General features: G+C 35.1%; 1 protein-coding gene across 1 annotated transcript in view; it reads right to left on the reverse strand.

The window, feature by feature from the left end:
- LOC107745284 (ezrin-like) overlaps positions 1-12,635 on the reverse strand; it is a 36,468-nt gene extending 23,833 nt beyond the window's left edge. Inside the window, exons 1-3 of the mRNA XM_016559134.1 lie at positions 12,438-12,635; positions 5,101-5,184; positions 1,781-1,876 (exon numbers count right to left, since the gene is read on the reverse strand). Of these exons, the coding sequence (XP_016414620.1) occupies positions 1,781-1,876; positions 5,101-5,184; positions 12,438-12,449 (192 nt within the window). The 5' untranslated portion in view covers positions 12,450-12,635. The remainder of the gene's footprint in view (positions 1-1,780; positions 1,877-5,100; positions 5,185-12,437) is intronic.
- Positions 12,636-13,839: the final 1,204 nt, after the last annotated feature.

Genomic DNA, 13,839 nt, shown 5'->3' on the forward strand with positions numbered 1-13,839 from the left:
AAAAAAAAAGGGTGTTAGGATTTTATACTGAGCTTTTGCTGACTACTCATGAATGTTTTACTACTCCAAATATGTTTCAGCACATTTAGGCCACAGCCAAGGAGATATTTGTAGGATATATATATATATATATATATAACAACATTAAATGAATATGATTAATATACCATTATATAAATATTTTTTTTTCTTTATTTATTCACCAGTCAGTTCTCTAATCTGGTGTGCATTTCCCAAAACCAACGTTATTTAACAATGGTCGCAAGTTTCATTGAACTCCATTGGTAACGGATATACAACTTTGTAATATTTCACTTTCCGGACACGGTGCTTCTCTTTAGTTGACAACGTCTAGTTCATAAGAGCTTCTTATTCCAATTTTAGGAAGATTGTTGCGTTAGGGTTAGGTTAGGTTAACCCTAACCAGAACTCATGTTGCGTTCTCCCAGCTGAGCCTTTCTGAGACACTGAAAACATCAGACTGTGATCTGCTCACGTGTAAATGAAAACAGTGCTGTGCTTCTCTCTGAAACATGCAGCACATAAATTAATTCAATTACATAACAGCTTTTGCGATTTGATGTTTGCACTAAGCCATATTGCAACTCCAAATGATTTCGATTAATCGTGCAGCCTGAATGGAGTGAAGTTGGAGCAGGTTTTTTTTTATTTTATTTTTTTTCAAGTAACTGCGCATTCAGCCATAAACACCAAACCAATCAGTTTTGTCAAATATGGGTGTTTCAGGGTTAAACAAGTCTCTTCATTTCAAGCTCTGATCTGTGAAGTGTTTACAAGTGGAATGAACCCAAACAAGTTTCTTTTCCTGAAAATCTCCCTTTTTCTTTGACTGCTCCTGATTTATGGTGGGTTAAAATCTCAGTTATGTTTATAGTTTATTAATATTTCACACCTTTTTAAAATAACAGTCCTTCTAGGACACATACAGTATAGTTCTGGCCATAGCTAGCTAGTAAAATCATAGTCACATTAAATGTAACTTAAATCACATATCAATTTATTAAGTACAATTCAAGTTCTATGTTCATAAATGTTTGTAGAACTGATCTAAGATTTCTTACTGCATGCACTGGTAAATATTACCAAAAAAATGACAAATCTTGTATTCAGTAAATTTGACTAACAACAGGGTTTTGGGTTTAGTTTTGGGTTTTCTGTGTAGATGTATTACCATGTGGATGTAAATATGTCCTCTTCATATTGTAAACAATATCAATTAGTAATTCAAATGAGTCCTCATGATGATAAAGTTCATAATTCTCAATGGTCCATTCCTGATATTCATTTTACAATTTAGATTAAAGTAAATATTAAAGGACCAACTCATGCTTGCATTTTGAAAGCTTCATCCTTATTCTAATAATTAATAAAACTACAAAAGTCAGACTAACACAATTGGGGAAAAAATATAATTCAATCTCACAAAAAGTAATTCATTTCCATGTATGAGGAAATCCGCTTTCCTCTGAAGTATATTGTATCAGCTGTACGAAGACAACAACGAGGAAACACACAATTGAAATGTTCAACCTACTGATTGTGTCACAGTCCAACAGGTGAAAGGCATGTATGAGTAATCTATGCTTGGGAATCTATATGTCATCAAAAATGTCAAATACTCAAATGCATTTATGAAAAGAGTACTTAAAGTACTGGACTGTAGTCAGGATAGAAAGCGAAAACCCTGACTAAAGTCTATTAAAACACACATTCTGTAGAGAACATCTGAATATAATTGTTGTGCTAAATGTAAAATTACCTTTTTATCAAGTTTCAGCCATGTAAGGTACCCTTTGCTGTCCATATACTGTAGTCCGAAGTACCATATTTCACGTAACCCGATGGTCTTCACCACCTGTCAGGGGGAAAAAAAAGTGACACCTTTTAGCACACAATAAATAGATGAATTAATTATTAAGCTGTTGCTGACTGCTGTGCGACTATTGTATACTTAGTGCTTTGAATTCTTTCCATCACAAAGTACTGTAAGCCATTATTAGCTCATTCACACTCATTAGTTTTTGCAGGAGTGGAGGGTGATGAGCACCAGTAGCCCTGAAGGGAAAACTTCAGATTTCAATGGGTATACATGCACGTACACAATTTCCCAGAGGCTTTGTGCAAGATGGTATTTATTACTTTTGGCGAATGTTGCAGCTCTAATGCAGTGGCCGTTACCTGCTGGTCCAACAGGAGTTTAGAGCAACAGCCCGAGAGTATACAAAATTATTGAATTTTCAACATTTGCACCACTTTTCAAAAGTTTTGGGTCAGTAATTATTATTATTTAAATTTTTTTTATAAAGCTAACATACTGAGCTATGGTGGTCATGTCCTCTTTACACTATGAAAAAATACATGTTTAAAATAAAACATGTACTGATCTAGTAAGTGTCACATTCAGTATGCATAACCACCTAAATAAATAAATACACAGAACATGTGCCATCTGTAACCTTTTGAAACAAAAACTGCACTGCAGGAAATGTTAAGTGCAAATTTACTAATAGGTTTCATTTTCTCAGATGTCCCGTTTTTTTTTTTTTTCTTCTTCCACCAACACAAATACAGTTTTCTGGAGTTTGATTGTGATTGGCAGCAAAGAATTACCCCCAAAGCATGTGCACGTATGCGTGTCAATGACATGACAGACAATTCGTTTCTAAGTGCGATTCCGTTTATAAAGCACACAACCACACTTGCCTTTAAATTATTGTTTTTCTGAATTTACGGGAGTCCTGTCAGTAAAATGAGCTTGTCAGACTAGTACCCAACCAAACTGTACAAGACTGACAACAGTATTTTTCTTCTGGGTGAATGCAGCTGAAGAACACTTCAGTTAGGGGAAAAATTACGGTAGAAAATCTAAACAGAAATCTCATGACAAATGTTTTACAGATATTTTTCTTTAACCAATCAGATCTTCTATTGCACTTCGATTGCCTTTTATAACAATTCACAATCATACCATATCCCTGGAAGAAAAAAAATCCAAACAAGTTGGTGACAAGGACGTAACAAATGTTGTAAACCAGCTCAACAGGTTCTAAGCATCTCTAAGCTCACTGACAAAGCTATTCGAGAAAGCGGGTTTAACCTAAGTAGAGTGATACCTAGAATTTATTTAAACTTTTTTTTTTTCCATTAAAAAACAGCAATAACCAGCTTTAAAATAGGTGTGTTTCAACCCAATGAGAAGAAATGCAAGAGTCAACCAGACCCGGGTCACGGCACCAATTTCTGAATTTCAAGACTGAATTTAGGTAACATAAGCTTTATTTAAATTAAACACCCTGCTAAGATTTATTTAATAAGAACATTACATAATTATCCATAATGCTCTGGACTTTAAGAACTCTTTTTTTTTTGTATGCAACTCAGTCTGCCAGCATGGACAGTTGGACTGCCAGAGGCTTCAGTGCAAACCTCTCATCTATGCCTTGTGCCATCCACAGTTCATGACTGGCTCATAGCACTTACTCTGAAGTGGAGACTGCTTCAGCTGTGGGTTCTGTTATGAATGGGAAAACTAGAGTGTGGTCATAGAGGAACAGCCCTTATTCACTGTTTCCACAGTCGTGGCAGTCAATGAGCACATCAGTGTAATGGTCAGTGAGTCATACGTCAAGGGATATGCTCTTTTAAAGAAGAAAAACCCTTCCTGTGAGGTTTTCGTGGTGTTCTGGGCTTTCTATTTGCAGGGGATTATCCCATGTCACCAAGCCGGTAATTAAATTAGGTCATAGGCATCGGTGCTACTGATGCCCAGTGAAGTCCGAGTTTGTTCTGTGACATCCTTAACTGTTTGTTACCATTATTTAAAATACATATTTTTAATATAAATTTATATGTATAAAAGTATAATTTAAAATAAAATTTTAATTTAAAAATAACCATTCTTTCATTTTTTGATACATTTTATATTCAAATAATCCAATATAAATTTAGATTTTAAAAAATGTTCCTCCTGCTCTTTTTTTGTGCTTAACGTACGCTTTGCACTCCTGCTTTTGCTTGAGCAACAAGTATTTGACTAAGAAAACAAATGTAAATTTCTCTTTTGTATTCTTGATTTACCTTTTAACATTTCTCTGAATAACGGTTTACAATCTTTTTCCTCTCTGCTTCAGCTGAGGGACATGAATTTGTTTAAGATCAAGGAATTGTCAGAAGAGAATGAGAAGCGGTCATTGAGGGATTAAAATAATTGATCGCAGATGTCAGGTACACAGTACACTGTCTGTTACACAACCAGAACTGCTAAGAAATGAGTCAAATCAATTGTATCTTTTTCATGGAACCCATTCCCTTGAACCCATTTAGGTAAAGGGAATAGTAACAGTGAATAGAATTTGCAAACAAGTCTGCATTTTTGTGCATGCATCTCATTACACACCAGAGTGGGGGCGCATATCTCATCAACTGTGCTCTTAAAAAAAAAAAATACTGAATATTTTCAGTGACTGATATTTCAGGCAATTTTTTTCTTGCATGTAATAATAAATACAATTTAAGCGAAATGTCAGAAAACCTTAAAGGGGTCCTATTATGCTTTTTCACTTTTTCAACTTTAGTTAGTCTGTAATGTTGCTGTTTGAGCATAAAAAAAGATCTGCAAAGTTACAAAGCTCAAAGTCCACTTCAAAAGGAGATATTTTATTTAACAGAAATCACTTTTCAAAAACTACAACGAACGACTCGTTTGGACTACAACGCATATTTTCCGGGATTTGTGTTATCACAAATACCGACAAATGGGACGAGACCTGGTTGAGCTACACTAGAGAAGGCAACGAGTGTTATCACTAGGGCTGTGCGATTAATCGAAATCGAATCGAAATCGCGATTTGAGACGTTGAAAAAATAATGTGTTTTTCGAACAACCTAGAATGAGAGCCTGTTCTAGTACACCCCCAAAACAAAATCAAGACTTTGTAAAAGAGCATAATAGGACCCCTTTAAGAGTTTAAGCTAACTCTCTGAAAACTGTTTGTAAAGCATGTTTCAGTATTCATGCACATGATCCTAACCAATGCTTGTTAATTCATCTATTTCTTTTCTGGATGTTTAGTTGCAGACCTGGTCAAATAGCTGCTTGCCAGTTGTGCTAGGCTGAACGGCAAACTCCAGCTCCGCGTCCATCGAAGTGACGCGAACATTTACCTAAAGAGAGAGAGAGAAAAAAAAAAATTACATTAGCAACCACTGTTGACATTTGTGCTGTTAAATTTTTAAAAAAGCAGTTGAGAGGAAAATGGTCATCTATTACAAGATGGTTACAACTTTAGATTTTACGGTTTTCATTTTATAGAAGCAATTTCAGAAGCAAAGGAAATAAAAAAAAATTCTGCAATGATGAGACGATCACAAGCACGCTGGCCAAAAACAGACACACTGAATACAGTAATGATATATGTTGATAACTTTAGTCTGATTGTGTAGCAAGCTGATGACCCAGACTATCGTTCTTGAAGCAGACATGGCTTGAAAGAAAGAAGCTGGGAAAACGGCAGGAGTGGCTTCACAGAACAATGTGCCTCAGCCACTATTTGTAAAGGGGAAATGCCAATCTATTCTACTGTTAATGTTTGACAGGACTAAGTCAACAAGAAAAAGGCTGAAACCGCTCTACCATCAAATTTGTACCATTTTATGGGACAACAAAGAGTCATTTTAAAGCACTTTCCCAAGAAATACCAAACAGAGGCGTTTCCTCACAATGAACAGACAACAAACTCACAGAATCAAGGAACAATAAATCATTTGTGAGAGCCAATTGAAAAATAAAAAAATAAAATCACATCTAGGTGAAAGTATTCATTTTAGTTCTCATCCAGGAAAAGACGACAGCAGTCTAAGAGGAGTTTCCAATAGACAAGAATTACCATTGTCGAGATCGTAAAGCACAATCATAAAAGCACACATCTGATTCAGTGATCCATATTCATGTGATTACCGTGTGAACTGTTAGCAATGATGGCGGCAGAACAAAAATAAGCGAAGAGACTACTGCTGGAGAATCACAGACACACCATACTGGGTGTGAGCAATGAGTGTGTTGTCTGGTAAGAAAGAATAACCATTTCTAATTATGTAACTGCTTTAAAAGAATTGCTCCACTATGAAATCTCATAACTATGTAAACAGAAACTCACACAAGTGTTCAGACCAAAGCAGTGCAGACAACACAGATTCCACTCTTTCAGCAATACAAAAGCAAAGGAATAGTTCATATCAAAATGACAATTCTGTCATAATTTACTCACACTCACGTTGTTTCACACTGTATGACTTTCTGTTTTCCATGGAACACAAAAGGGGGAATTCTAAAGAATGTATGCTACTTGTCTTTTTTTTTTCCAATATATAATATAAAAGTCATACAGACTGCTTTTATGATAATTCAGTGGTGATTGTGTCATTTTTGAAGCTTCAAAGCACCAGTCCACACTGAATAAAAAGTCCATGAAAAAACACCAGTATTTACTTTCTTTCATGGAATATGAAAAGAGAAAAGGTGTCATATGGTGAACTTTGTGTATTAATATTTTAATAATAAAAATACATACATTTTTCATTAATAAAAAATTAATTAAAACAATTTGAAAGACAGTAATTGCGGTTATAATAATGTACATATAGAAAAATAATTTTAAAAAGTTATTTGCCTTTGTACATGGAATATGAAATGTGGGGCTGGTACTTTTATTAATAATGTTTCTTTAAAAAGTACTAAAAAACTAAAACAAAAACAAAAAACGAATAAATAAATGTATAAATAAACATAATACCGGTAATAAAAAAATAAAAAAACAATAATTACTGAAGCTTTAAACTAAAATTAAAACATATACACACACACAAACTTTAGATTTTACGGTTTTCATTTTATAGAAGCAATTTCAGAAGCAAAGGAAATAAAAAAAAATTCTGCAATGATGAGACGATCACAAGCACGCTGGCCAAAAACAGACACACTGAATACAGTAATGATATATGTTGATAACTTTAGTCTGATTGTGTAGCAAGCTGATGACCCAGACTATCGTTCTTGAAGCAGACATGGCTTGAAAGAAAGAAGCTGGGAAAACGGCAGGAGTGGCTTCACAGAACAATGTGCCTCAGCCACTATTTGTAAAGGGGAAATGCCAATCTATTCTACTGTTAATGTTTGACAGGACTAAGTCAACAAGAAAAAGGCTGAAACCGCTCTACCATCAAATTTGTACCATTTTATGGGACAACAAAGAGTCATTTTAAAGCACTTTCCCAAGAAATACCAAACAGAGGCGTTTCCTCACAATGAACAGACAACAAACTCACAGAATCAAGGAACAATAAATCATTTGTGAGAGCCAATTGAAAAATAAAAAAATAAAATCACATCTAGGTGAAAGTATTCATTTTAGTTCTCATCCAGGAAAAGACGACAGCAGTCTAAGAGGAGTTTCCAATAGACAAGAATTACCATTGTCGAGATCGTAAAGCACAATCATAAAAGCACACATCTGATTCAGTGATCCATATTCATGTGATTACCGTGTGAACTGTTAGCAATGATGGCGGCAGAACAAAAATAAGCGAAGAGACTACTGCTGGAGAATCACAGACACACCATACTGGGTGTGAGCAATGAGTGTGTTGTCTGGTAAGAAAGAATAACCATTTCTAATTATGTAACTGCTTTAAAAGAATTGCTCCACTATGAAATCTCATAACTATGTAAACAGAAACTCACACAAGTGTTCAGACCAAAGCAGTGCAGACAACACAGATTCCACTCTTTCAGCAATACAAAAGCAAAGGAATAGTTCATATCAAAATGACAATTCTGTCATAATTTACTCACACTCACGTTGTTTCACACTGTATGACTTTCTGTTTTCCATGGAACACAAAAGGGGGAATTCTAAAAATAGTTCATATCAAAATGACAATTCTGTCATAATTTACTCACACTCACACTGTATGACTTTCTGTTTTCCATGGAACACAAAAGGGGGAATTCTAAAGAATGTATGCTACTTGTCTTTTTTTTTTCCAATATATAATATAAAAGTCATACAGACTGCTTTTATGATAATTCAGTGGTGATTGTGTCATTTTTGAAGCTTCAAAGCACCAGTCCACACTGAATAAAAAGTCCATGAAAAAACACCAGTATTTACTTTCTTTCATGGAATATGAAAAGAGAAAAGGTGTCATATGGTGAACTTTGTGTATTAATATTTTAATAATAAAAATACATACATTTTTCATTAATAAAAAATTAATTAAAACAATTTGAAAGACAGTAATTGCGGTTATAATAATGTACATATAGAAAAATAATTTTAAAAAGTTATTTGCCTTTGTACATGGAATATGAAATGTGGGGCTGGTACTTTTATTAATAATGTTTCTTTAAAAAGTACTAAAAAACTAAAACAAAAAACGAATAAATAAATGTATAAATAAACATAATACCGGTAATAAAAAAATAAAAAAACAATAATTACTGAAGCTTTAAACTAAAATTAAAACATATACACACACACATACATACATACATACATACATACATACATACATACATATATATATATATATATATATAAAATATAAAAATACAATTTAATTCAAAACATTAACCAAAACTATAGTACATCAATGATACTAAAATATCACTGGTTCTTATATTATATAACGATAACTGTTTGGTTGAAATGACTGTTTCTGTGTGTAAAAAAAACAAACATCTTAAGCCATTTCAGAGCAAATACCGCACATAAATACTGAGATGATAATACCACATCCCACAAGGGATGATCACTTTCCCAAAACGTCCACAGACACTCGATACACCTCAGTGGAAAAACAAACTCCCAACCATCACCAGAACAGCTAAATCCACTGCTCTGGTACTTCTGGACATATGCTATGGAAGCATTACTTCTGTTCTAACTTTGATTAATGGCTTTTTTGGTATCATTATTTTCTTGCTTTAGATTAACGCATGTGCTAAATGAATAAATGTACACTATATATCAATATATATTTATCAAATATAACTTCTTGTTTTGCTAACCCAGCCCTACTCGACATAAAACTTTATAGAGAATGACTGAGCAGTTCTTGTGAATAATCAATCAACACCACAAGCATTGTTATATGGAAAGAACTTCCTGTACCAAGCTTAAAGAGGACTGCTGGGACCTTTCCTGAAAACAGCGCTGTGATAGTAAACACACAATCAAACAGAAATTCAAAAATAAACAAATATACAATTACAAATCATCAACACTAATAAATAACTTGATATAGACCCTCCACTGACAATAAAAAGGAATCATAGACATGCTGTGTACTGTACATCTGAAATCTAGTGGTGAAGAGTTCAGCTTAAAGACTGGCATCCAACTCGCCAAAGAGGGGGAGACGGAGGGGTATCCATTTACCCGGCAAAACAAAGGGTCTCTTTCAGAAACATCCTCTCAGTGGTCCACCTCCTGCATCAGCCTGCATTTTAATAGAGTCTCACCATTTCTCTGCATTGCTCTCAAAATGGTTTTAGCTGACCGACAAACTTTTTTTGGCTGAAATATACTGGCGAAATCGAGCACAGTCACCAAGCTCAGGTTCCGATTAGCGTCATCGGGCAACAGACGTCATCAAACCAAAAAATCTATGTTACAAGGCGGTTAAAATTCTGACTGACTACTAAAAACTGGTTGCTTATGAAAAATATAACATCACAGACACATGCATTTACAGTTGATCTACAGACAACATACGCAGTCAGCTACTGACCAAATCTAAATGGGAGATTTTTACAGTTCTTTAAAAAGATTCTTTGCTAAATCTAACCAGTCCTTTATTTTAAATGTCTCCTGAATTATATAGTAGCTGGGCCAAAACAACATTTAATTATTCAAAACCTATATTATCATCTGCAAATGTTGCAACCCCGGCAAATTGGAAAACAAAACAAATGCCTCAGGCGATATTTCTGTAAAATTATATTTCGCCGCTTCTTGCACATTTCACAACACTTTCCAAGTGAAATGTCCAGCCAGTGGCAATAAAAGCATGTCTTGTCCGAAAACTGAAAAGTGAATCTAGCAATGTTTAACTTTGATTGTATGTATCGCAGCAGTTTGGGAATTAAATGTCTAGTGAGTGGCGCTTAGGGCTGCACGATTAATCGAATGCGATTGTCATGCGCATTTTGTTCAAAAAGCCGGTTCTGTAATCAGCAGGAAATCATCATCACGTGCTTTCAGATGGAGCAGAATTTACTACACATAGCCGTAGTTCACTGACAAGTTACGCGCAAAAAAAAATTTTTTTTTTAATTCCCAGACGGTTTTATTGCGCGATTCTGAAATCGAAGAAATCGTTCGCGATAGTGACAGCTGTTTGCATAGCTTCTCAGTGAACTACGGCTCTGTGAAGTAAATGCTGCTCCATCTGAAAGCATGTGAAAATACCGTTGAATCAATGAAAGCAGTTGAATCTTCTGTTTATTCAGCTGCAGCGATAGGCATTTTCTGGGTTTCTTCTGCGAGGCGTATTTGGAGTTTCAGCGCGAGAGCGCCCTCTGGCCTTCGGATGGAGATTTACCGCTGATCACAGAACCGTGCTTCACTGAAAGATACGCATGACAATCACAGCTTCTGTCGAATCGCGATCTCGATTCCATTTCGATTTATCGTGCAGCCCTAGTGGCGCTAAACAGTTATTGCACAGATAATGTTCGACTTACACTGAATCCTAAAATGCAAAACCTAACGAAAGTGTTAACAAAAGAAAATGTGACAGAAAAATGCATTTGCTAAGCAACCATGCCACTTTAGCTTGCTTTTACAAGTTTTTGAGCTTTTTTTTTTGTTAGGACTCGCACCCGAGCACACTGCAAGTGCAATGCTGTACCGGGTGAGGTAACAAGCAAGTTTACTACATAACAAAGCCATACATATGGAGCTGGTTGTATGGTGCAAACGCCAAAATGCTTTAGTTTACAAATCACGCACTATGGCGAAAGTGTTCTGAGGTCATAAAGGAACTGTGAGAAAATTTGTTTTTATTAATCAATAATCTACCCCGTAATCATAATTTGTGTGAAAAGGATTAAAAGGTATTGGCGTTTTATGCCACTAGTGTTCATTTCAGCTGGCAACTGCAGTGAATTGCATGTAAATTGTATGCATTTTTGGGATTTTTGCAACAAAAAAAAAAAGTACAGTAGGCAGAGGCACAAGGAGCCCATGTTGAAATGGTGCTATGATGACGTGTACTATAAAAGTAGGGGCAGAAACTTAATGACACTTCTGTTAAGGGTTGCATGTCTTGAGTTGCATGAACTTCTCTTTGCTCAGAACTGCCTTTTGCCTAAAGTTCCTATTTGGATGGTACTGTTAGTCTTTCATTGAGCTGGTTTGAGCTAAAGCCCAAGAGCACATGAGGATTGATTACAGCACAATGAGCTTTTGTGCTACATCCCCAAAGGGAGTAAGAGGCATTGTCTAGTCATCAATTATTCAGCAAAACAAACGATAACAAAGATTTGAGAGGAAACACCCTCAGCTGCTGAAAGTGCTGATTATAGACACACCTGAAACATGCTATGGAACAGGAGGGGAAATATTAAGACAGCAAAATATCTTCATAGTGGGGTTCAGTGTAGAAACTGAAAAACAAAATGTGTAACTTACAAAATGATATAATTTAATTTGATCATTTTTACTTTATTGCTTGATTTAAAAGCATCTAAATGACTGACAAATCTTGAAAAAATTACTCTTTTGAACTCAAATCCATCTAAACTGACCATGGCACCAAGAACAAGCCTCTGTATTCAGCATTTCAGCAGGCAGTGCCAAGGATGAATGAGAAGCTCTGAGGAAAGCATCATGATGTAATTCCTCTGCACTCTTCCTGACAACCCTGTTGCCATCTTAAACAAACTGACAACATGCTGCACTTGCCGTTTTAAGAGTGTTTATAAGCAAACACGGATAGCATTCAATACGGTGTTTAAAACGAATACATTTTAACTAGATTAACGTCACACATACTACAATTTTGTTGAGGGTAAACAAGCCAAAAGCAGGTATAAACGAGACCCAAACCTTATAAACTCTGCCTTAAAACAAACAAATGTGCCTCTAAGACGTAACTTAATGACAACTGACATAATTTCGCTAACAAAATGTAATTTTCAACATTTAGAAACTACGGTTTGAAGATAGAGCAAATAAGAACCAGACTTTCATTCCATTTCATAAAGTCACGATACAAAAACGATTTTTTTTTTATCAGACCAGAAATCCTCCATAATATTTCAAAATACTGGACAGAAGTTGAAAACATGCTAAACACTTATACTGAGCCTAAACACTGTAACAATGATAAGATAAAACTCGGGAAATACTTACAGGTTTAGGCATTTTGAATCCTGTTGTAGGTCTCTTCTGTCAAAGAATATTGTGTATTTCCACGGAGCCTCCCTCTGAAGCAGAAAGAGGAGAAACGCGTTTGAGCAGCGCTAGTGAGAATGACTCAAGAACAGTCTGTCTGTCGTTTAAAGATCGCTGAGAATAAAACCTGACGCACTCCATGTGAATCACGATTAAAAACTGGAACTCAGGGTTGTGACAGCCTCACCCAAAAGAGGTAACACCGCCTTTCAATTTAAAGTCCCCACCCCATTCTACAAATATTTGCTCCAGTCTCTGTTTCCCAAAGACCGATCCTTGATAGGGAATGAAGTCAAATATTCGGTTAGGCTTATTAAATATAGCGGTAACTGAATCATGCAAGATATTTAAGATATTCCCATAAAATATCAAACTAGCTAATAAAACTCATTGTGGGTATGTAGCCTATATGAGACGACGCCGAAGAACATACAGTTTTGGACATTTATGGTAGTTTAAATATGTTTGCATTAAAGTTTATGAGAGCAAATTGGTGTCAGACTAAGGTAGGGGACAACTTTAACACCCCCACTAACAATTAAAAAGAAAGATTTTTTGTCGCATTTGCTGCCCTCAGCTGTCTAGCCTATCTATGATGATGTTTTATTTAAATTTTACATTAAATAGACCAGATAAAACAAATAAAAAAAATTGCATTACATTTTAAATGTTATGCTTACACAATGACTTTTCATTATACAAATACTGATAAAAATACAGAAGAAAATGCGGTAAAAATATTTAGGATATTTCATCTTCACGTTAACAACCTGTCAGTAGGTCCTAACTAATTATTACAATCTTATGAGTCTCTATAGGCTATTCTACAATATAACACCAACAGTTCTGGTGTATTAAATAAATTGCATTACATTTTAAATGTTATGCTCACACAATGACTTTTCATTATACAAATACTGATAAAAATACAGAAAAAAATGCGGTAAAAATATTTAGGATATTTCATCTTCACGTTAACAACCTGTCAGTAGGTCCTAACTAATTATTACAGTCTTATGAGTCTCTATAGGCTATTCTACAATATAACACCAACAGTTCTGGTGTATTTGAGTCAGACATGACAAAATTAATAGCAAATAATTCATTAAGTGAGTCAGATTACGTTAGTATTCATGTGATGTGTTTTGATGCACTAAAAATATCCGGTTCATGAGAGTCATTCATTCGGGAATCATTTCACGGCTCGCGTTGTATTGATTCACTAAAAAAAAAACAAAAAAAAACGACTGTATGTTTTTGATTCTTTAAAAAAAGAACCGGCTCATATGAATCACTCACTTGGGAGATGGAGTAGGCCTACGCTACATTTGTCAGGCTGTAAGGTGTGTTCTGGATTCAC

This window comes from Sinocyclocheilus rhinocerous, unplaced genomic scaffold (assembly GCF_001515625.1).
Source record: "Sinocyclocheilus rhinocerous isolate Xijiao unplaced genomic scaffold, SAMN03320098_v1.1 scaffold2967, whole genome shotgun sequence".
Lineage (NCBI taxonomy): Eukaryota > Metazoa > Chordata > Actinopteri > Cypriniformes > Cyprinidae > Sinocyclocheilus > Sinocyclocheilus rhinocerous.